At 39.9% G+C, this 24301-nt stretch overlaps 1 protein-coding gene across 6 annotated transcripts in view; it reads left to right on the forward strand.

The window, feature by feature from the left end:
- Positions 1-14988, forward strand: part of OLA1 (Obg like ATPase 1) — a 93694-nt gene extending 78706 nt beyond the window's left edge. For 5 of the 6 annotated variants that reach the window (XM_028749400.2, XM_028749404.2, XM_028749412.2 and 2 more), the window contains 4 exons: positions 6676-6816; positions 7498-7594; positions 9496-9618; positions 14455-14988. In XM_028749400.2, coding sequence (XP_028605233.2) covers positions 6676-6816; positions 7498-7594; positions 9496-9618; positions 14455-14556 — 463 coding nt within the window. In that variant the 3' untranslated portion in view covers positions 14557-14988. Of the gene's footprint in view, positions 1-6675; positions 6817-7497; positions 7595-9495; positions 9619-12069; positions 13251-14454 lie in introns of those variants that run through there. The other variant, XM_028749420.2, reaches the window with a different exon arrangement.
- The last annotated feature ends 9313 nt before the right edge of the window (positions 14989-24301 follow it).

A 24301-nucleotide genomic window follows, 5' to 3' on the forward strand; every position in this document is an offset into this window, starting at 1 on the left:
TTGATTTGTATAGGTGAAAATGTGTCAAAATCATTAACTGACTCTGTTCAGGAATTAAGCTTCAGTTTATGGGATTGCCTTTGAGCAAATATTAGATATATCTTTCCTCCTTTTAAGGATCGTACTCTTACCTTCTGTCCTATATCTCTTCCACTCATTAAATGAATGTAAATGAGCAAAATTGCCTCTTGGGTGTCTCATGCCGCTTAGCCAAGGGGACAAAAACTAAAAAATTAATTCTAAGCACTTCTAGAAATGTTGCGAAATTCTACCTTAATGGAATTTTTGGCCAGATTTCTGGGTTCTGATTGGGGTGGACATGCAAATATGTTCTGGCTCCAGAAAATCCAGAAAAAGCAGGTGAGGAAAGGCACTGTCTGATGATGTCACTAGACATGCACGGCTTCCCTGCACACTCAAGGCTTTGAGGAGTTTTGAGTGGTTCAGAACCAGTTTATTCTAGGTTTTAACTAATCTTTTACAATCAAATCCCAGTGCCTCCTTTCATTTCTGAACACTTTAGGAGCACATCAGGAATCATAGTTTCCTATTTTTGTTTACTTCTGACATTTTTATTTATGATTGTGGAAGTAGGAGTCTGGAACTGGGTGTGGCTGAAAGCATTCAAGTGCCGAGCCATAAAACTTCAAAGAGCCCCATTTTGCACTGCCTTGTCCAGTACTTCAAAGCAGCTGTGCAGGGAGGCAAAGACTGAAGCACTACAAAGAAGAACATAGAGAGAGAGAGAGAGAGAGAGAGAGAGAGAGAGAGAGAATATAGTTGACATTCTTTAGGTTTGAGAAGAGACCTCTTAAATTTACATTATCTGCATTTTCCAGAACCTCTTTGATTCAAACTGCTGTATTTATCTGGAAAAGAAAATAATATACCTGTGTCTGCAGAAGTGAGTTGATTACGGAGTTGGTGTGAGCATTTTTAGATGAAGTTTGGTAGACAGATTTTTGGGGTTGATGTGTGGAGCCAAAGAGCTAGAAGTTCACTCTGGCAAATGGATAGGCTCAAGTCTTGCAGTCCAGGGCAAGTGATGCTTCACTGTGTAGCATACATGGAAAACTAAATGCCCTTTGCCTTCTCTCTGACCGATTGCTATGCTCTCTTTCATAGTGCAAAGAATGATGTTGGGCAATGAATCCTTTTAGTTATTTATTATTAGATAATAATGTCATTATTATTAGATAATATTTAATTATTTGGTCATTCTTATTAGATAAACCCAGAACTGGTTTCTGGAGTAAATACAATGGAACGGACTACCTGTTTGACTATCCATTTTTTGGCTTGTTTGACTATCCAATTGACTACACTACACTTAAGAGTGGTGATTTGTTGGTGTTGTTTGATACCAACATAGCTTTGAATATGTATTCTTTACAGTGGTGGTTTTGTTGACCTAAACATAAGAGATTGCTGCTTAGAGACAGCCACCTTCCATTTTAATTTCATTAGTTTGTATTAATGTTGTGAGTATTCTGTAATGCATCTTTTAAACTATTTTTTATTTTACACTGAAAGGCCCCAAAGTGAGATGTGCAAGCAAAGAACCTGTCTTTACAGGATGATGCAGTACCCTATTTGTGTACTGAGCTAGTGGCAGGTCTGATGTCAGTCACTTCAGAGACCTTTAGACCTCCATGCTCATTTATTGCTAAAATGTACCAGCTCTGCTTCTGCATTATGAAGATCATCTGTCAACACTCTGAGATATTCTCCTTTGTTATTAAGCTTGTGATGCTCTACACACTGTCAGGTTTTTTGCCAATTATAGTTAAGGTACAATAGTGTATTCACTGGATCAAAGTCTCTCACTGGCAGTGGAGGAATGATTTGTAAGTCTTTATTCATCTGAATTGTACAATAGAATACCTGAGGAATGCAAATAATCTCTCTAAGGACTCGACAGAAAAGCCCTTAAAATGAGTGTAGCACTATTATTATTCGGAATTGGTGTTTTAGCCAAAGTAATTATTTCTTATCTTGTTCCACAGCATTCTTAGTTTTAGTTATGGTGACCATTTTTAGAAAACAAAAACCTGTATTGAATTTTAGAAATATATTAAAACTGCTTTTTGCTTTTATGTTTTGTGCTTTCTTTTAGATGTGGTCACATGGTACATTATCTCAATTAGTCTAAAAACACAGCACATTGATAAAAACCCAAAATAAATGCTTGCACACCTCTGCACATTATTTGGGAATTTTTTTAGTAGAATGGCAATCTGGCAGCTTGGGATGAAATTCTGCTGCCCCACACATGTTGAACTAAAATGAAAGCTGCTCCATAGAAGTTAGTATAGACCTCTTGCCATTCTGTCCCGCACCCCTAACCCCCTTGTTGGGGCCTGCAGCATTGCCATTAGCCCATGCAAAGCTTTCTTCACATTCCCCGTGTGCACGTTCAGCAGTGAGTTCTCCCCACTGCAGCGCCACAGTGTGTAGCCCGCTGCTCAAAGAAGACTGTGCAGAGCTGCAAACAGTGTCCTGGGGGGAACAACAAACTTTCAGGGGGGAAATTGTGAGACCCTCGACTTGGAATGCATGGGCTTGGAATGCTCTGTATTGCCGTGTGAGGGGGTGTTATGAAATTGCAGGTGTGGGGACTTTTGCTGTCCAATTATTTTCTAGACCAAAGCTGCCATACCTATAAAATAAAGCTGCTGTTAAATTCTTAAAATGCCAACAATGTCTCATTAACTGTCTTTGGTGCTAAACGGTGTCCTTCCAATATTCTGGAGAGGAAGCAGCAATGCAGTATATAGAGCATTGAAAACTATGGACTGGCCATTTGCACAAGTAACGAAAGGACAGCGTTATGTAACACCATGTGTGCAAACTGTTGAAGGAGCTTCTGTATTCTTTGTCCACCGTACACTTAATCTTATAATAGCTCTGATCTCCTGCTATTTTCTTTGACAAATGAGAACTGATGAACTTGTGGTTTCGTTTATTTTGACATTTGCATGGATTATTGAAAGGTTTGCATGCCCACAGTTTCAAACCAGGTTACCAAAATAGCATAAAACCCATAGTCCAGAGCTGGAAAATTAATAGGTTTAAAAATCTAAATAAAACTCGCTTCAGGCCTGTATGTGCCTTGCTTCCTTATATTTCAAAGCGTGTGTAACATCCACAATATTACAACCCTCACGTATCTAGTCTTAATCCTCAGACAACTGGATTTAAATTACATCTGAATTGATTGTGTACTATGCTACAAGCATCCTGTGTCCACTAATGTGAATTCTGTGGAGTTCAGCAGCAACATGAGACAAACAAAGTCTTGTTTCCCACAGCTAACTGGCAACCAGGAAAATGGAGTGATGTATAATGTGCCTGGGCCTGCAGCCTACTAGTGTGAATCTTTTTACCAGCTGGAAACATCGTTCCAGGCCTCTGATGTCCCTGTACCTGCGCTGGGTCCTGCTTGGCCACTAGCAGCTATTAATTTACAGGGTGCTGACTCAGTTGTCTCTGCTGTTGTTTCCAAAGGCCAACAAGCCTTCTGTTTTCCTCTGTAGTCAACTGGCTATTAATTTTTACTAAGCTGGCCGCTGATGATCGCTTGTTTTCTGGCTAGATTTGGACATTGTCCAAGGCAAACCACAAGTGGTACAAGAGGCTGTTATGCCCATTACTCTCTCCACAGCCTAGATCAGCCTTCCCAACCTAGTGCCCTACAGGGTTGTGGGATTTTTTGGACACATGGGACTAAATGGAGTTAAATCTATGGAGAGCACCAGATTGGCCAGTGGTAGCCTAGAAGATGGCATGCAGAAATTGTGTTCATCACTGTATAGGCAAGTAGGTCAGGGGATAGGCTGTGCCTGAACCTAGTTTACTGTTTAGGATGGGCATGTATAGAGTTCTGCACCGGGTTGTACCTCTGGTGATCATAACGTGCTCCATTAGCAGCCTTATACGTAAACGGTAGGGAGGTTTTCAAGTGGAAATGTGTTTGCTCACAGCTTCCTCCTGTTGGACTGGAGTGCCATCTGTTTGATATCCTAATATCTCGTCTGTGTTTATAACCAAGCGCCATTTTCACACTGACATTTCTGCTTGTGGAGGAATGTTGTGTTTCTTACCCCCATCACCAGATGTTAAAAGGTTTTAATCTATTCCACGGAACCAACTTAGCATCAATGTTAACACTCAAATATTTGTTTGTTTTGCCATATATACATTATTGTACTAATACTGGTTATTGCTGTTTAATCTGGCATGCAAGACAGTAGCCATAGATAATGAAGTATTTTGCATATTCAAGTGCAAGAGGGGGGGTTATTGGGTTGTTTTTATTTTGATTATGTGTTTTGTGGTTTTATATTCTGATTTTATCCGCCCTGAGACCTGCAGGTATATGGTGGTTAATAATAATTAATAAATAATAATAATAATAATAATAATAATAATAATAATAATAATAATTATTATTATTATTATTATTATTATTATTATTATTATTATTATTATTATTAATGGGCTAGTTTAGCACATAAAGCCTAAGAGGGGATATTCCCAAAAGCAGCCCATTGAGAACAGAATGTTCACTTGGCACAGAATACTAATTATTCTCTGAACCACCCTAAGATGCCTGGGTATAGGGCGGTATATAAATTCAATAAATACTACTACTACTACTACTACTACTACTACTACTACTACTACTAATAATAATAATAATAGTTGGGGAGGGGATTATGGTTGAAGAAGGCATGGCTATAACTGGTAAGAACTCTGAACAGGAGCATTTTACACTGCAATGTTTTGTTGCAGTTTTGTTGGTAATAGCGGTAGTGGGGAGCTCAAGCAGTCTAACGTTGCCATTGTTGGTCATTACAAAAACTGGCACATGCACTGCTGCTACCGCAGTGACTAAGTAGAAAAAAGATGGTGGATGGTTTATTCAAAATGTTGACCAGGTGTATGGCAGCTTTGAAAAAGATGAATTCTGTGTTGGGAGTTCAGTAGGAGAAAAAAATGAAAATTAAACTGCCGGTATCCTAATGCTGTTACGCAGATCCTATGGTGCAACCACACTTCAAATATTGTGTACAGTTCTACTTTTTGCAACTCAGAAATTATATTGCAGAGTTGGAAAAGATGCAGGAAAGGGCAGCTGAAATGGTCAAGGGGCTGGAGCAGCTCTCTGGTGAGGAAATTCTTTGGGGGCTTTTTAGTTTAGAAGAAGAGGAGAAGAAGGGCAGACATGATAGAAATGTATAAAATTGTTCCTGGGTGGAGAAAGTGGACAATTTTTTCTCCCTCGAAATGCTAGAACCTGAGGTCATGCAATGAAGCTGAGGATTCAGGACAGGCGAAAGGATATATTCCTTCATACGAAACCTGCCACAAGATAATAGCGATGGCCACCAACTTGGATGATTTTAACAGGTGATTTATGGAGGATGACATTATCGAAGGCTTCTTGCATTATTAGCGTGTACTCTCTCAGTATTATTATTATTATTTATTAAATTTGTATACTGTCCTATACTTGCAGGTCTCAGGGTGGTTCACAACATAAAATCGCAATATAAAGACACAAAATACACAATGGAAACAAGAACAAAAACCAATAATTCCCTCCTCCCCAACATATTTTAAAAAGGGCACCGGATGTCAATCGGCCATAGGCCTGGTTAAAGAGGAACGTTTATGCCTGACGCCTAAAGCTGTATAATGAAGGCATCAGCTGAATCCCTGGGGAGAGCGTTCCACAAATGGGGAGCCACTGCAGAGAAGGCCCATTCTCGTGTTGTCAGACCTCTGGACCTCTTGCGGAGGAGGCACACGAAGAAGGACCTGAAGAGAATTTGCTCAAGGTCCTGGTAGGTCATATGGAGAGAGTTGCTGGAAAGCACACGTGGGGAGAGCGCTGTTGCCCTCCAAGTCCTTGTGGGGTTTTCTGTAGGTATCTGGTTGGCCACTGTGAGAACAGGATGCTGGACTAGACAGGCCTTTCGTTTCTTCTATTACTAAATGACATTTGTAAACATATTTGGGGGTGGGAGAGGTTTAGGGGTAGTACAGTGAAAAGGATGTGCCTTGTAGAGTTAATGGAGATGTAGGTAGTACTGGGAGAAAGACCCTGAATGCATTTGTAGCCATACAATACACGTGGAAGAATGCAGATATCGCTTGGTCTGTTGTCCACAGATATTTTTACAGTTCCAAATTGTAGCTGCTCTAGGCAGTTGGAAACAGTAATAAAAAGAAGGCCTGCAAGGAATTAAGGCTCTTTTTGGTGTGATTTTTTTGTTGTTGCAACCAAATGATATTACTTAGGATAGTCCTACTTCTTTGAGTGCCAGACACAACGCTTGGAGCACACCTAAAGTGTATTTCGAATGTGCAGCTTTAACTTGAGATCCCTTTCAAACCCTAGCCAGATTTCGAGCCCGTTTAAAAATCCGTTCGTGTTCCATGTAGATTATAATGTGCGAGAATAAAAGCAGATAACAGTAAAATATTAATGGAGTACACCTGAAGCAATTGCTGCCTGTTAATGCCTTGACCTTGGAAAGCAATACACAAAAAGATGGCATCATAAAACCGTGCAATTCTTATGAATATGTATGTGCTACTTGATAATAATGAATGTGGTACAGTCATGCATGCACTACAAGATAATGTTGTGCCCTTTTTTGTCTACAGGTTGATAAAAATTAAAGAGTGGGTGGACAAGCATGACCCAGGCGCCTTGGTCATTCCTTTTAGTGGGGCCTTAGAACTCAAGTTGCAAGAAATGAGTGCTGAGGAGAAACAGAAGTATCTGGAAGAGAACATGACACAAAGGTTAATTAGCATTCATTTTCCCTACACTTTATTATCAACTATTTCCTTGCAGTAATTTAATTGCTTGCGCTGATAGAATAATAAATGACAGAGTAATTACCATTATAAAGAGGGAATCTTCTCCTTTCTTTACCATGAGACAGAGTGAAAAGATTTATTTTAAATTAAGTTTTTAACTGTCATCTGTCATCTCTGTACAGTGTTTTAATTATACCATAGGTATTAGTTATGTATATTTTTTAAAAGGAATGATCACCAAAACTCTCTGGTCATCCACAGGGAGGAGGCTGGGTTGGGGGGAGAGAGAGAATATGTCGCTGTTGGTTTCTCTGAATAACAGCAATAAATTATTTCAGTGTTTTAATTTTAGTCAAATAACAATGCTCTCGCGACTTGGGGTCCTCCAATAACGGGAGACCCAAACGCTGCCTTTCTGTATTTTGCCAAATTTATGAAGAAATCAAGCATGATTTCTATGGCTGCCATTTCAGAATAGCATCTGAGAGCTTTTATTATGCACTTATTACAATTATCAGTATGCTTAAAAGTAGAGATGAGAAGAAAGATTCAGAATCTTTCGAATGGATAGTCTCTTTTCCCCCTCCCAAAATGGAATGGTTGAGGCATTTAGGTTTTTTTCTTGTGTATAAGTTGAATGGCCTTGTTTCCATTTTATTTTAGTGCTTTACCAAAGATCATTAAGGCTGGGTATGCAGCACTCCAACTAGAATACTTTTTCACTGCAGGCCCCGATGAAGTGCGTGCATGGACCATCAGGGTAAGATTCATACTTATTCATCAGCTATATCCAGTTCCACACTATTGAATTCAGATTGATATCACTGACTTTGAAGTTTGTCATGGTGGCGGTTAGCTAGTCATTACAGATGAGGTTTTTGTCCAGGATAACTTTAATTATTTGTGAGCTGCTGAACAGTGAAAGTGGAGCTGCATTGATTGAGGCAGGTAACAATTGATTCTGCCTATTACATAGTCTGAATTTCTTCATCCTGTAGAATCTGTCTACCCTCCTCCTGTGGTCAGAGATAAGACATACCAGTATTGTGCTTGCTTAATCTGTGTGACTGGGTTTGTCTGCAGTGAAATTGATGTTGCTTTTCATTTTGTATTCGCTAAGTTTGTTTGGGTTGCGGGTGGTTCTTTCCTCCTTTTGCTTTGCTCGGATTACATTTTCAGCAATAAAAGCAATATAACATGATTATACTCTGTGCGGGTACACAGTTCTGCTGGGGGGGGGGAATACATATTTGAATATTTAGGAATGGTTTATTTTGATGGTTTTATGTGTTCATATCAAGTCTTTACATATGCCTTAAAAATGTATATTGATGTAAACTGATTACTGTCAGGGTGGCTAATTTATTCCCTGAGGACAGTAAAAGCTGAGCTGTATAATGGTTTGCTTTTTTAATGTAAATATATTTTAATATAGAGGGTAGCTCTCTTTTCAGATGCATGTTACTACAAACTCTGTTTTTGATCTAATGGAAACATAAGTTCTTCAAGATAGTAAATGCAATATTTTGTCCATTAACATGCTTCTGCTTCAGTTTGCTGTGATGGATATTATTAGTACTGTTTTTATATCTTTTTATAATAATTTGGTTTGGCCTGACTAACTCCAGTAAATTTTAAATTAAAATAATGCTGCAGATATTTAGATACTTCGCAACAAGCACACTAAATCATTTTGAAAAATATAAAAGCGTATTTAGTTTGATGGTGCACTTTGACATAGCTCAGGATAATGTGTTCAAAGACACTTGCTCACAGAGTAGCAGAAATGCCTTTCCTTTGCTAGAAATCTGAAAGCTGGTTTATCTTAAGACTGATTGTAAGTATCTTTGATTTAATGTGCTGAGAGATTTAGTCAGGTAAGCATCAGTGAGTAGCCATATTAACCCAATACATCTTTTATTGTAAAAACTATGCTTTACAGTGTCAGACTCCTTAGCACTTTAACATGGTTTATTAAGCAGCCTTTAGGTCACCATTATTTCTCAAATTTCTTTCCATGCTTGTGTGTGCATAGAATAGATGCCCTTGTAGTTTAACACATGAAGCAATTATAATGCATTCTTCATAATTTAAATATATCAGGGCTATTTGCATGTAAATAGGTGGTTATGGATTGTTTCAGTTGTTACATCGCATTTTAAATATACCATTTAATGACTTTAAAATGTTAATTTTTAATATACTTTATTTCAGTGTTCTCATGCTTAGACAATGTCCATGTTTTGGATCAATGCTGTAAATAAATTGTTTTTATAGAATTTTAAGATAATCAGCATCATTTATTTTGAACTAACACCTGGGACCGTATAGTTTTTAAAGTTATTTAATGTGTTTATTTCTCTTTCACTGTAATGATCGAATTCCTGCAAAACCTACACAGTATCCAAAATCAATATAGCAGTTGATATGCATTAGGAAGAAACAAAGCCTGCCTTTTTTAATACCAGTTTGTTTATCTCTGCTAAAAGTGTCTGTCTGTGGCCCAGTGCTGAAAATTAGCTATTTGGATTCCTGACGTTTTAACTGATATGTAACTAAGTTTCAGCAGATCTTGAAAGCACATTACAATAGAGAAATCTCTCTTGCACAATCAATCTTCCTAAATACAATTAATTTTCTCCTGGTTTTTCTCTTTGACAGAAAGGGACGAAGGCTCCTCAGGCTGCAGGAAAGATTCACACTGATTTTGAAAAGGGATTCATTATGGCTGAAGTAATGAAATTTGAAGATTTTAAAGAAGGAGGTTCAGAATCAGCTGTCAAGGTGAGCTTCCTATCCTTCCCTTAACACAATTTTCTTATTTTAAGACTTTATTGGAGAGAAGTCAATGCTAAAAATAGAGCACAGACATACTGTTTACATTTTGGCCAAGAATTAAGATACCGTTCAAGATATGGCATAATATGGTATGACAGTTACTAGGACAAATGTAAACAAGCAATAACACTTGATGTTTCAGACTGGGCAGTAATACTAACCATTTTAACTTAATTATTGCAAACTGCACCACTTGTTAATGCTAGCATATATAGCAGTTGTTAGATCATTTTCAAACAGTTAAAGAAAGATAATATGTATCTGTTGGTTCTGTTACATCTGTTTGGTGTAACAAAACTACAGTTCTTTGGCAAACATTTAGGGATGTGTTTTATATACAGCATGAATGGGATATGATGTATTCTGTTAAAATGGTTAACCTGTTTGTGGATTGAATAAAACACCTGAAGACATAATTAAGCAGGTAATTTCTGAAGTATAGTAAGCTGTAAGATTTTCTTCCAACTGTAGCATCTGAGAACGTTACTTCCTGATTGTTTCCTTTATTATGATTTCCTTTATTGTAGCCACATAAATTAATGAGAAGGGAACACTTATTCTAACAGATGGTTTGTATGTTGCCTTACCTTTATGAAGATGGGGAATTTCATCTTCTTTCCCAACACTAGAGGGCAGAAACTGATTAGGTGCCCAAAGTTGTGCCCTGCTAACAGCCCATAACTGTGTTGTTATCATATAATAACAGATACAATCAGATTTAGATCTTACTAAATCTGGAGTTAAATAACCACATTTTTGTTGTTGCAATATGGTTCAGATTTTCAGTCTTTTAAGGTGGACTTGTTTGGGCTTTCCTATCATGTTTGCTAGCACAGTAAAAAAAGAAGAAGAAAAGAGTTCAAATTTGGCAATATTCAAAGCATTCTTTCAGAATGCATTAAAAGGTTTAGAAGATTGTATCTCTTTGTCTTCTGTTTGATAGCTTTTAAGGTATGCAGTAACGTAATTTGAAATGTAGGTTATTCTCAGTAGTGTCACTAAAGAAGATTGTGCTGAGCAGCAGGGCTTTAATAGGTCTGTTTGAACCCCGGGAAGTGTATGTGATGCGGGGGAGGGGAATCCCATTATAATTGGTTTGTTGTGGCACGCGAACCACCTTATAAAAGTGAAATCGAGCCCTAGCCAAACAAGTAAAATGCAGCCATAAATAAAGCCAGGAAGCTTATTCAAATATCAAATAATAAATTATACAAAGCACACACATTACTGTTAGTTACAAATGTGAAAAATATTTCATAAAAGGTGTCTTGTGATCATCTAAAATTCGCCGAAGACTTTTCTGTGTTTTGATCTGAATATTAAATAAATTTGCCTTGCTTAAAGGAATCTTGTAAAAACTGCACATCTCGAAATATTTGCAAGCTGGAAATCCGAATAGTTAAATAAATAAGCGTGCAAGGTACCTCTGCAATTTTTAACAAGGTACACTTCAAAAATGCAGAGCTCTAGGAGTGTATGTTTGGGAAGGCTACACTTTTCATAGGCTTTACATTGGAACAGATTGTGATTGTAGACAATACAGGCCACTATTTATTTCTGTTTATATATCAAAGCTGATTTTGGGAGTTCCCAGATTTGGCTGAAACAACAGTGGTCATGGCTGTTGGTTGCTTTGTATGTTATGATCGATTTTCAAGTTTATTTTGTGTGTGTCTAACACCAGTACAGCATAACTAATTTAATGCCAGTGCTGTGAACTATACACTGAATAGCTCTGTGTGGGCTTTGTAGTCTACAGGGATATCACATTATTAGCAATCATATCTGCTTAGGCAAAGCTGGCTTCTACAGATGGCTGCTTTCAAGTGCAAATGAACTGGTTAGACGTGTCTTGTTTAATACATACTCAAGACTCACAAATGGGTATTGATTTTTTTTTCCCAGTCAGTGTTTCTGATAGCAATGAAAATGGATTAAATGGCCTCTGGGGAATTTAAAGGAACACAGCCACTTTTAATTAATTGTGAACTGGTAGCTAAAATACATAATACTTGTATTAGTATGTCAGAATGTATTTCATTAAAAGTGACTATGCCCACTTTGCGAAAGCAATGAACACAGACACTTTGAACGAAACAGGCTTATCCCAAGAATGCTTGTACATTAAGCCACTCTACAACAGAAAAGCTAATAATTTCCTGGCCATCGGCTGGTTTGACTGGTGGGACCTAAAGTTGGCTGCCGGCAGGTCCTGTTGTGGTTTGCTGTTTCAACATCCCCACCCCCAATTCTCTCAGATCCTCCTCCTCCTCACCCCGTAGGAAGGAGAGGAAGGATTAACAAAACAGCCTTGCCTAGCGATGGCCTGATATGTCTCATCCTAGCCAGATAGTCCAGACCTTATAGAAGTGCACAAAATCTTGTTGCCTCTTCCAGCTGGGTGCTTCCCGCTCTCCTGGGTTGCCAAACCCAGAAGCAAGACAGTGAGGAACCTTGGGATCTGTACCTGAATGAGGATGTTACACGCATGAGATAAAGAAAGCCAAGTGATCAAGCCTTACACTTTTATATGCCTCTCAGTCGCCAACCCCTACGAGAGATCGGGGCTTCCCTTCTGCATTGCCTGACATGGTTTCAGGGATAGGAAAAGGCGGCTTGTGAAATGAGGCTGTAACACACACATGCAAGCCCACGTATTGGAACTCTCGGGCCACCAGATGCAAGCGTTGAATTGTATAATCTTGAATTTTATCCATGACCACAGCTTATATTTGTAGAGAGCATTTTCTACGTGTCACTAATTAAACTAATCACTCCTGACTTTTGGCATGGGTATAGTCTTCGCAGTCAGAATACTGCGATGCCTGTGTTTATCTATAAAATGTGTAGAAGACGATTAACTTAAAACAGTTAGAACTTTGACTAATTCTGTTGTAACAAATGTGCTGTCGTGGGTTAAAGGCAGCTACTGCAGCACCCAATGCTCAAAGAATAGTGTGTCCTTCCTCAATATGGTTCCCTCCAAATGTTGTTGGACTGCAGCTCACATCAGTCCCAGTCAGCATGGCCAGTGGTGAGGAATCTTGTAATTTGTAGTCCCAACAGTATCCGGAGGGCACCAGGTTGGGAAAGCCTGGTGTCGTGTGTTGTTTCTGAGATGCTTCTCAGTGCAGTCCTGTACAAGTCTTCTCAAAAAGTAAGCTCCACTGAGTTCACTGGGACTTTCTCCCGTGTAAGTGGGTATCGAATCAAGAACCTGTATGTAGCATGTTGGATGTATAATATGGCATAATGTCAGATTGAGAACAATAGGAGCAAGTTTATAGATCTCTATAATTCCTGTCACTGAAGTACAAGAAGTAGCTTGTTTTGAAAAGCCATTAGCTTCACAGAACACTTGTCTTAAAGTTATTATTGTCTGCCTGTAACTTGTATTACTTACATTCCTGCCAATAGATTGTTATAAAAGTTGCCCCTGGAAACTGCTGGATAAGAATGCCTTGTTTCAGGTTTTGCCTTTAAATTGTAAAGTTTTTTTAAAAAAAATATATTCACTTCTTTTCCCTCTTTACCTTATTTGCAATGGTCCATGCTTTCCCTTCAGTACTTAGAATTGTTTGCAAAAATGATTTAGGTGATAGAGGAAAAATAATCAGTCCTGCATAATAAATTCATTCGCTAAAATATTGATTGCAACCTATCCATGCTAACTCACGAGGTAGATCTTGGCCCACTTGCTTCCTTAAAATCCATTACTGGCGCACAGACTGGATCTCAGGTACACTTCCCCCAACACATATTTAACAACATCACATTAAGATGCTTATTCTGCTCTTCCATTTTTTAAGTTGGGTTGTTTCCAGGAGATATAATAAATGCCAATTTGTTATCTGCACCAACCAAGCTTCTTTTGTTGAGTCCTCACCTTGCCTGTTCCTCATTTGATGCTCCCCTCTCAGCATACTGTAGGGATCACAGGGCCCAATAATTTCTTCCCTCTGTCGTAGAGTATGAGAACTGAAAGTGATATTGTATTGGCTCCCAAGGTACCTTTCAACTATGTAAAACAGTGTATGTTCATTCTCAAAATCTATTTATGGTTTGGGTGTCTTCACAAGAACCTGTTTTTTCCCCATTATACACCGTTTCTTATTCAATAATGCATCCCCAATATTTGGGAAATAGTATTTGCAATATGTCTCCCATTCATTTTAGCACAAGAGAACGCAGAAGAGTTCTCCTTCCACTCACTCATAGTTCTTTGGATCCAATGATGTTTCCGCAGCCCTCCTTTTCCTTGGGAAAAGAAGGGGATTGGCTGTTTTCAAATTGCACGCTGCTTCATTGACAGAGGGGAAGAGAAATATATTTCCCTAACCAATTTAGTCAAGACATATTTACTCTTGTTGATTGAAAATAACTCTTAAAGTGCTGGCTCTTCTGTTTATCAAGAAAACTGAGAATATTTTTTTTTAAGGAGGAGGTAGGGAGGATTTAAAAATACCTTCTGTTAGCTTTGTTTATTTTAATATAAAATAAAATAACACCTTGCTGTTGTTTTGAGGGACCCAAATCAAATACACAATTGACATTACATGAGAAAATTTCAAAGCAATGTTGTTTTCACTATCAGCAGTGAGGAATAAATTGTGATTATATATTTGTCAATCAAATTCAGCCCAAGTCAAGAAGTTTGCAGCTACCAAATGTTTTTCTGAGCGGATAGTATTTTATTCAAAATACGCACTGCATTTCAAAATAGTGGTTTTTAAAATACTTGCATCATTTTAATGCAGTAATCTATTCTTCTATCTCTCCTAGGCTGCTGGGAAATACAGACAGCAAGGCAGAAATTACGTAGTTGAAGATGGAGATGTTATCTTCTTTAAATTTAACACACCTCAACAGCCTAAGAAGAAATGAATATCAGATCTGTTCATTACTCAAAATTAAACTCTGTTACTTTAAAAATCATATGGGTTTTTTTTATTTAGATAGGGGTATCTTGAAGACAAATAAAATAAAATAAAATCTGTATACATAAGGACGAATAACCCCCACAAATGAAACCCCTTGTGTTTGTTTTGAGTTGAATTATGACACCTCCCGTGAATGTACAAGTTCACTTAAATGTGAACAGCTCTGCATTTCAAATGATTAAGACTACTCCAAATTGCAGGAGCTTTTCAGGAACCATATTACTCTCATGATACTTCATTAATCTCCATCATATATGCCAAGCCTGACATGTTTGACAGTGAGGACAATATGGCTTGCTCCTTTTTGAATCTACAGATAATGCATGTTTTACAGTACTCCAGATGTCTACACTCAATAAAACATTTGACAAAACCAGCCTCTGTGTGTTTGGGGATGTCTGTATTGACTGAATGTGGTGTGCTGAATGTGATATGGCGCCTGGCGAATGCTGATTACAGAATTTTAAGGGATGTGTATGAAACAGTAACTGTCAATGTGGGGCAGCTGCAATTGTGTCTTAAGAGGGAGCCTTTCATTGGAATCAGATGATTAGGATGCCAATGATTTGTCTCAGAAAAGTTAATGCATTTGTAGATTGCGACTACCTTCAAGTGGGTGGCTAATACGATAAAAAGATACACAGTTTAAGTGATTTTGAGAGAGGGCAAAGATTGTGTGCTTAAATCATATACTTTCAGCACTTGAGCAACAATATTTTGAGCATGGCTTTCTTTGAAAATAGTCAGATTGTAGCCCTTTGAGAAGCAGGACTGAAAAGGAAGAGGCTACATTGCTTTCCTGGTTTTGTATTTCTGGTGCCATGCTGAAACTGTAGTCAAGTCGTCATCTATGAGTTGTAGAAGAATGAATTGATGAATGGGCTGCAAAAGTTTTAACTGTTCCTTTCAGCCTCTGGAAGTGCATTTAGATAACTTGGGGGGAAAACACTGGAGTGAAAATTTTAATCAGGCCCCAAGGGGATATAAAGAAAAAATTCTCAAGACATACAGAAATTTCTCAAGTCATACGTCTACAGGTATTCAGCCTGGAAGAAATGTTTCCATAAAGACCCACATATTTGTGTATAGGAAACACTAGTGATGTCACAAGCACCCAGCCTGCTCTTGTTATTCTAAAAGCGTTCCTTTAGGCTTCTCTTTGCAGCAGACCAGACTCTAGATCAAAGTCCATGATGCCATAAAGCTACTATTGTAAAATATTGGCAACTGTGCCTGAGTGGCATTTGATACAGGAAATCTGTGTGTGTCATACAGATGGTGTCTTTTTTGTCACTGTGGTGAAGAAATAGCAATTTATATGAAAAAGGAGAAATATCACACTTAAGAGTTAGAAATCCTAACAGATTTCCAAAGAACAGTATTTTCAGATTTATTTATTTTTAACCAACATGCTCTCTTACAAAGCATGTTACAGGTATGGTTTTTTCCCCTCTCCTTAAAAAATAAATATTAAAGTGTATATACTGCAGTGAACATTATGAGCTGAAATGGACTCTATGGTGCTATTGCCACATTGTCTACTCTCTTGGTTCAGGTAAGAACAGTAATACGTTTCTGAGCACAAATCAAAGTGTTGGTATTGAGCTTTAAAGCCCTAAACGGCTTTGGCCCTGTATACCCGAAGGTGCGTCTCCACCCCCACCATCCAGCCCGGACACTGAGGTCCAGCTCCGAGGGCCTTCTGGTGGTTCCCTCGTTGTGAGAAGTGAGGTTACAGGGAACCAGGCAGAAGGCCTTTCCAGTAGTTGTGCCCACACTGTGGAATGCCCTCCCAGCATTTGTCAGACAGATAAACAACTACAGTGGTACCTCGGGTTAAGAACTTAATTTGTTCCGGAGGTCCGTTCTTAACCTGAAACTGTTCTTAACCTAAGGTACCAGTTTAGCTAATGGGGCCTCCCGCTGCCGCTGCACGATTTCTGTTCTCATCCTGAAGCAAAGTTCTTAACCCAAGGTGCTATTTCTGGGTTAGTGGAGTCTGTAACCTGAAGCGCCTGTAACCCCAGGTACCACTGTATGTGATTTTTAAAAAGCAGCACTGTTTAGGAAAGTGTTTGATGCTGTATTGTGTTTTTGTTGAGAGCTGCCCAGAGTGGCTGGGGCAACCCAGTCACATGGACAAAGAACTATTATTATTACCCAGGCCAGATACTCTGTTCTTTGTTGCCTTGGAGGAATGTCACCAGCCCCCAGGTCCATTTCCCAAGAATGTGGCTTTCTGCATCTCTTGGGATGGGACGCTTTCACCCCTAACCATTTCTTTCTCCCTGCCCCTGATCTTTTCTAACTCGAGAACTGGGAATGAGACTTACCTGGTGCAGGAGCCAAACAGTCAATCTTCTTAAGAAATAATTATCATTTTTTATTATTTATTATTTATACCCTGCCCATCTGGCTGGGTTTCCCCAGCCACTCTGGGCGGCTTGAGATAAACCCTAGTTTTAGAACCCAAAGTAGCAATTCCATTTCATCCTCATTCAGTACTAGTTAAATTTATTCTTCCAAATACCAAGCAGGCTTACGAACAAAAACATAGGATCGTAGAACCAGTCTTTCCAAAGTTTAAAATGCACAAAGGTATGTTCTAAGCAGTCACTAATAGCAATGATACCTGTGGGTAAGTAGTACATCTAAAGAAAAAGAGTATTTCTCCCGTGAAAGTAATTTTAACAGCCCCAATGACCTGGTAGTTGTTAATACTGCTGACAAATATAGAAGGCTTTGTGATAAAAGTTTTATATAAGTTCTGCTGTGGTTTCCTGTAATAAAACTTCCAGATGAAAAGAAGAAATATAGCATAGCTGAGATAGCTTTTAACGTCCAGTCCGTGGCCTAGAGTCATGTGGCAAAAGCTATCCAGCAGGTTCCCGTCTCATGGCTCTTTCTGCCTGAGCTGCCAGGGCTAAGGCAAAGTGCAGAAGGCTCTCAGCTCTCAGCAGGTAAGGCTTTTGCCCATAGCAGAAATTGCCGGGCAATCATGACCGTATTATTATAGCTTTGAAGGGAGCTCATTTAAGGCATCACAGCTTGAGCATCCTCATTGATACAAGAATCCAACATAATATGAAAAGAAACATTTTGCAAGGATGCAAAACAAGGCTCTCGCATTGCCACAGTTTCAACGCAACTCGCACCGAAGTCTTTTGACCTTACGGAATTAACTTGTCTCCAGCCAAACTGCCGTTTGCATTCGTGGTGAATATTCAGCTAACAAAAGCAGGTTACCGGGCACAGATTTGTTCAGAGGCTGGGAGGGTGAGCGGCCAAAGTCAGTGGGAAACAGTCAACATTAGTGATTTAAAGAGAACTATTCCATACACTTTGAGTCTGATGGTGCTGAATGACTTGTACCAGCTGTGGTTTAGTTAAGCAGCGGCTAAAGCTGAAATCTCAGATCCCACCTATATTCTATTCTGTCATGATGGATGCTTTAATTGAGATTCCTGCATTTCAGGGGGTGTGACTAGACAAACCTCAGGCTCCCTTCCAACTTTACAAAGCTATGATTCTAAGCTGAAAACCTGCAGGCCTTTGTACCCTTTCTGATATGAAGACTATGGGAAAGATGGCAAGATTCCTCAGAAACCACATGTGGTTTTCCTCTTTCCTAGATTTTAGCATATTGATATAGACTATATTATTATTATTATTATTATTATTATTATTATTATTATTATTATTATTTCAATGTATACACCGCCCTATACCCCGAGGTCTCAGGGCGGTTCACAAACAAGACCACATCATATAAAATCAAACCGAAAACAATAACCCAATAACGCCCCCTCGTCAAAAACGAACCACATTCTAAAAGGGTGTTGGATGTCAATAAGATCAAACACAGGCCTGGTTAAAAAGGAACGTTTTTTGCCCGGCACCTAAAGGTGTATAATGAATGTGTCAGGTGAACTTCCCTGGGGAGAGCATTCCACAGACAGGGAGCCACTGCAGAGAAGGCCCCGTTCTCGTGTTATATTTTTAAATGTGGGAAAATAGGACCCTCCAGACCTCTGCTTGATCCTCAGTATACTTCTTGGCCATGCCCCCTGACCTTTGTGTGCTTTTGCCCTGGTGAAATGCATCCTTGAACTCTGGTCGTGTCTTCAGCTTGGCTGGCTGGAAAGATGTGCGCAAGTGTCTGCAGAAATCTGTGACTCTGTAGTCTACAGAGCTGAGAGTTGCATTTGTTGCTGCGCCACTTGTTCCATGTCCCTGGCATGTGGGCCCCAGAAGATTGCACTTGAAGACTGAAAAGGGTTCTCTACCCCTGCTTTAATGGACTACTTGCATGTCCAGAGCCAGTGTGGTGTAGTGGTTAAGAGCGGTAGACTCGTAATCTGGGGAACCGGGTTCGCGTCTCCACTCCTCCGCATGCAGCTGCTGGGTGACCTTGGGCTAGTCACACTTCTCTGAAGTCTCAGCCCCACTCACCTCACAGAGTGTTTGTTGTGGGGGAGGAAGGGAAAGGAGAATGTTAGCCACTTTGAGAGTCCCTCGGGTAGTGATAAAGCGGGATATCAAATCCAAACTCTTCCTCTTCTTCTTCTTCCAGTCCAGCACCAGTCATCTAAGATAACAACTTAAGCCCCAAAGCTTAACTGGACAGCACGCAAACCAGAGAAGATCTAGTTACTCTAGCTGTGATTTATCACAATTGTAAGACCTACAAAAGAGAGCTTTTATTTTTATATAGCGTCTGAGAGGATGTGAAATAAGAGCTTTCATAAATTTGCATTACAGTGACACCTCAGTTTAAGAATAGTTCGGTTTAAGAACGATTTGGTTTACAAACTCTGCAAAACCGGACATAGTGTCTTGGTTTGAGAACTTTACCTTGGTCTATCTAAGAACGGAATCTCAATGGTGGAAGTGCACCGGCGGCGGGAGGCCTCATTAGGGAAAGCGCACCTTGGTTTAAGAACAGTTTTGGTTGAAGAACGGACTTCCGGAACGGATTAAGTTCGTAAACCGAGGTGCCACTGTATATGCTGAGTTTGACATCCTTCAACAAGCATGGGAAGCAGGATTTGGGAGTATTCTAGTGCTTCATTGGTCCCCTGGAAATACTCCCATCCTGACTCTCCCATTCCTTTGCCCCCCCCATCAATTTCTAGCGGTAGAGATCACTGCACCTTTCGCTGAAGAACACAAAATCCCCAAGCATTGCACACTTGAAAAGTTGCATGAGAAACATGCAGTGGAATAATATATTTTCTTGAAACAAAATATTGATTTAAGAGTTTTAAGGCCCATCTTCTTCATCAGCTATAGGTGCTCAGAGCAAAAATAACAGCTATTATAAGTCGGGGCTGTTCTTAACAAAGCTGTCTCATGCTCTTTTGAACAAAGGATCTGGAAGGTGTGAATGAAGAAGGATAAACTGAATTGGAGGGGGTCTTCCTTTTTGCTCAGCGGACCCAAGTATGTAGACACATTATACATTCTTGTCTCTTCTCCCCTGCCTCCTTTCTCAAATCAGCAGGAAAGTGTAGAAAAACTCCCATGGTTTAGTTTAGTTTGTGTTTTGTTTTTAATCTCCAGTACTGTCGAGTTTTACAGGACCGTTTAAGGTACGAAAGTGACTCCAAATGAGTGAATCGTAATATTATCACAGCAGGAGATAAATCAGAAAGCACACTGAGGTAAAGAATCTTTTCGGGTCAAGCTAAGGATGACCACGTGACTGCTACTATAATCTCTCTCAAGAACAAAGGCAGTGCCTGAAAATTGTAAGTAATACATGGTTGGCTGATCAATAAATTATAAAGACATCAGCTCTCTCAAAGCTGAATTGAACATGTGGGCAATGACACTTCAGCTGCCATGAGTGGAAAAACTAGATGTATAGGATTGGAGAATATGAAATAATTATGCCCCAGAGGTGTCTTCCTAAGGAATCCACAGCACCGACTGGCTGGAGATCGCACAATCACAGGTGTAGTTTTCAAATCACATAGCAACCATGGCTGAGAGCGATTCCTAGCCTTTTCAAACTCTTAGAATTCATACAGCGACAGAAGTGAAACAGCTGTAAATGCAGCTAGCGTCTACTTTGGAGAATTCCACGGTGCTCCTTTCTGTTACAGCTGGAAAATCTCTGCCAAGGTATTTGCCACCTCTGGTTTTCCTGTGTGTGCGGAAGTAGTTTCCGCGACAGTGTTAAGCTTTAAAAAAGAAATGTAGTTATAAAAGAAATGTGAAGCCGGAGTTATAAATCCCATGTTACTTCTAAAAGCAGTGCCACCATAAACCCAAAGGCCAAATTGTAACTGTAAAAAGAGGTGCTACCCTTCCAATGTGGACAGTCACACCTGCCATTTCCCTGATAATTCTTTAGCGCCCGCTACTCAAGGCATTGCATTTTACAACTACAGGAAAAAAATATTTTTACTTAGATCACCTCTTTTGCAGGTGCAACATCATGCCTTTGTTATGTTTAGATTACTTGCGGGATCTGGATTACAGCCTGGTCCCCACAGCTCTACCCAACTTTTACCCTCTTGTGATATAGTAAGAGAAACATATTTTGTCAAATAATACCTTTTTTGCCATATAGTGGTGAACCCCGTGCAAGGAAAATGAGAGACGATTCCAAATCCTTTTGTTTTGCAATGCGATGGTGGAAAAATGTACGGTTCAATTTCAGATATTCCAAGTGTCCCTATTTTCCAGGGACAATTAGAGAAGCTGCCCCGATTTCTGATTTGATCCTGGAATGTCCCACTTTTCCTTTGGATGTCCCTATTTTCATTGGAGAAATGTTGGAGGGGATGGAGTTATTTAACCCCTGCCCTGAGCTGTCTGAAGGCAATCCTGAATAGAGAAGGTTTTGTTTTTTTTAATGTTTAATGTTTTATTATGTTTTTATATATGTTGGAAGCTGCCCAGAGTGGCTGGGGCAACCCAGTAATATGTGTGGGATATAAATAGTAAAAGTATCATTATGGAATGGGATTCCCTATTTTCATTGGAGAAATGTTGGAGGATATGCAATTTGTTTTTGAAATATACAGATCTATTCATTTCTGATGTGCTGCAATTCATTTAAAAACAACAACAAACACCTTTCCCCATCCTTAAAAATAATAAATTATTAGCTGAGCATTACAACAAGCTAGCAATTTCCATTGCCTTTGATAGCATTCCTAATCTTGTGATCTCTCCCCCCCCCCCCACACCCTCCATGGTTTCTTCCTGAAATAGCTTCAGCCAATCAGCAAAAGAGAGACAAAGGAACAATTGATTTGTCTGATCTCTCCTGTTCCCCGATTTGTCCAGTCTCTCTCCCCTCCCTCTGTCCATGGTTTCCTGCCTGAAAATGGCTGCTGCGGACCAGCAAAAGCACAAACAAGGACGTGGGCAAACTCTGGCTGTTTGGATATCTGAATCTGCAGTGTGTAAAGCGAGGTTTGGACACAATTCTTTATGTTCGGATAACTTGATTTTTTGCACAACGAGTGAGCAGATATTGGAACCTGCATGTACACCCAATACCATCTTATATTTTCAGCTATTATCTGACATGTATTTTTCTCAAAGCACAACCAGTTTGAAGAAGGGGGACTTGGGGGCTAGGTTTCTAACACAGAGAGAAGGCAGACAGAAATAACTGACATCCCTCCCTGGCGTAATAATAAAAAATAAGCAGAGGGGCACCAAGTGAAAATACAAAATGACAAATTATAGCAGACTTTAATCCTATGCACCAGAAATGGGAAGCGTTTTTCACCGCCCAAGGGCTACATTGTCTTCTGATCAATATTAAGTGGTGGGTGGTTCCAAAGGAAAAAGTGGGTGTATATTTTACATTAGATTACATTTACATTTATGCTGTTTCTAGGGACGCGGGTGGCGCTGTGGGTTAAACCACAGAGCCTAGGACTTGCCGATCAAAAGGTCGGCGCTTCGAATCCCCGCGATGGGGTGAGCTCCCGTTGCTCAGTCCCTGCTCCTGCCAACCTAGCAGTTCGAAAGCATGTCAAAGTGCAAGTAGATAAATAGGTACCGCTCCGGCGGGAAGGTAAACGGCGTTTCCGTGCACTGCTCTGGTTCGCCAGAAGCGGCTTAGTCATGCTGGCCACATGACCCGGAAGCTGTACGCCATCTCCCTCAGCCAATAAAGCAAGATGAGCGCCGCAACCCCAGAGTCGGCCACGACTGGACCTAATGGTCAGGGTTCCCTTTACCCTTTACCTTTATGTTGTTTCTAGATAGACACTATCCAGGCAAACAAGAGACCTATCGGAATTCAAGGCCAAAACACCCAGGGAGGTGAAGCAAGGCCCATGAACTCAGTAGGACTTGCTTCTGAGTAGACATGCATAGGATCGCACCGTTAAGTTAGCTATTCACATGCTCCAAATGAGCATGTTTACATTTCTCATTCACGGGCATGTTTGCAACTCTTGAGCAGATGTCCTTTGTTTGTTCTTCCCCCTCCTCCCTCATAAATAGAAAAGCATTCCCCCCCCCGCACCCCCAAATGCTCTGTATCATGTTGGTAAGTTATAAAAGAGACATTTATTCAACACATACCTCCTTTTCTCAGGTCCTAGGGTCAAGTTTCTGAACTGTGGCTTCCCGCTGAGTTCATGCTTATAGCCACGGCCACTGTCTGCACAAAGCAAGGTGGAATACCTCCTCCATAAAGATTACGCTTGCATTTCATGCCTTTAGAGATGTCATTGAGTTATTATTTCCAAGGCATCTCTAACCGCTTACCATCTCCACTCTTTCTGTGCTTCTGATTCTCACTGGATGGAAATCATTTGGTTTTGGTGAACAGCGGGAGGCTGTGGACTGTCTTGTTGTTGTTTTTTTAATACATAGAAATATATAGATTGATATTTTTAAAAAGCAGATAACACAACCTACTTCGCAATAGCTTCATCTTTAAGTTCATGCAAGTTTGGGGGAGTTGTAAGTGTCGATGGAGTGGCTCTGCGATTCACTGAGTGATACAAGAAGTGAAATAATAAAGGAGTGAAGGAGACATAGACCTTTGCCCATTACATCAAGAAAATGAAAAAGTTAGAAAGGGGAGGGGAGAAAGAGAGATTCCGATGTGATACATTTCAAGTCCTTTCTCCAAAAGGAGGGGGTAACCAGCCTATTAGTACAGGTGCCAAGAATCTTGCTTTTGTGACATTCCACCAAACACACCTACATTCCCTGGACCACAAGAAGATCAATCCTGTTTGAAAACCACCCATTACCTAAGACATCTAATTTATATTAGAAGCTCACAAAAAGGCACTGCCTGGCCTCCCAACCTCCCCTTACGACGATAAAGAGGCTGTTTTACACCATGTGTGACACTTAATCAAAACCGATATGCTTTAACAAACCCTTAACCTCTCGCACACAGGAGTCGCCCGGGGCCAAGGGACAAGAAACAGACCCAGCTCAGGGTGGCAGATCCTTTGATTAAGATGATAAAGATTTCCCAGTTTGTTCCCCCCCCCCTTTATCAGAAGCGCACAAATTCTAGATATGCCCCTTTTTGATTTGTCAGCATTAAATCCCACTAAGAGGTTCAAGCTAGAGGGAGACCACGGACTAGTTCTGTCTTCAACTGGGTATTAGGAGATAATTTTCAAGAACCCTTGACTGTAATGCTCTTCGGATCTTCTGATCTTTTTGGAAAGCAAGTTTTCCCAGAGAATCTG

Source organism: Podarcis muralis, chromosome 1 (genome assembly GCF_964188315.1).
Source record: "Podarcis muralis chromosome 1, rPodMur119.hap1.1, whole genome shotgun sequence".
NCBI lineage: Eukaryota > Metazoa > Chordata > Lepidosauria > Squamata > Lacertidae > Podarcis > Podarcis muralis.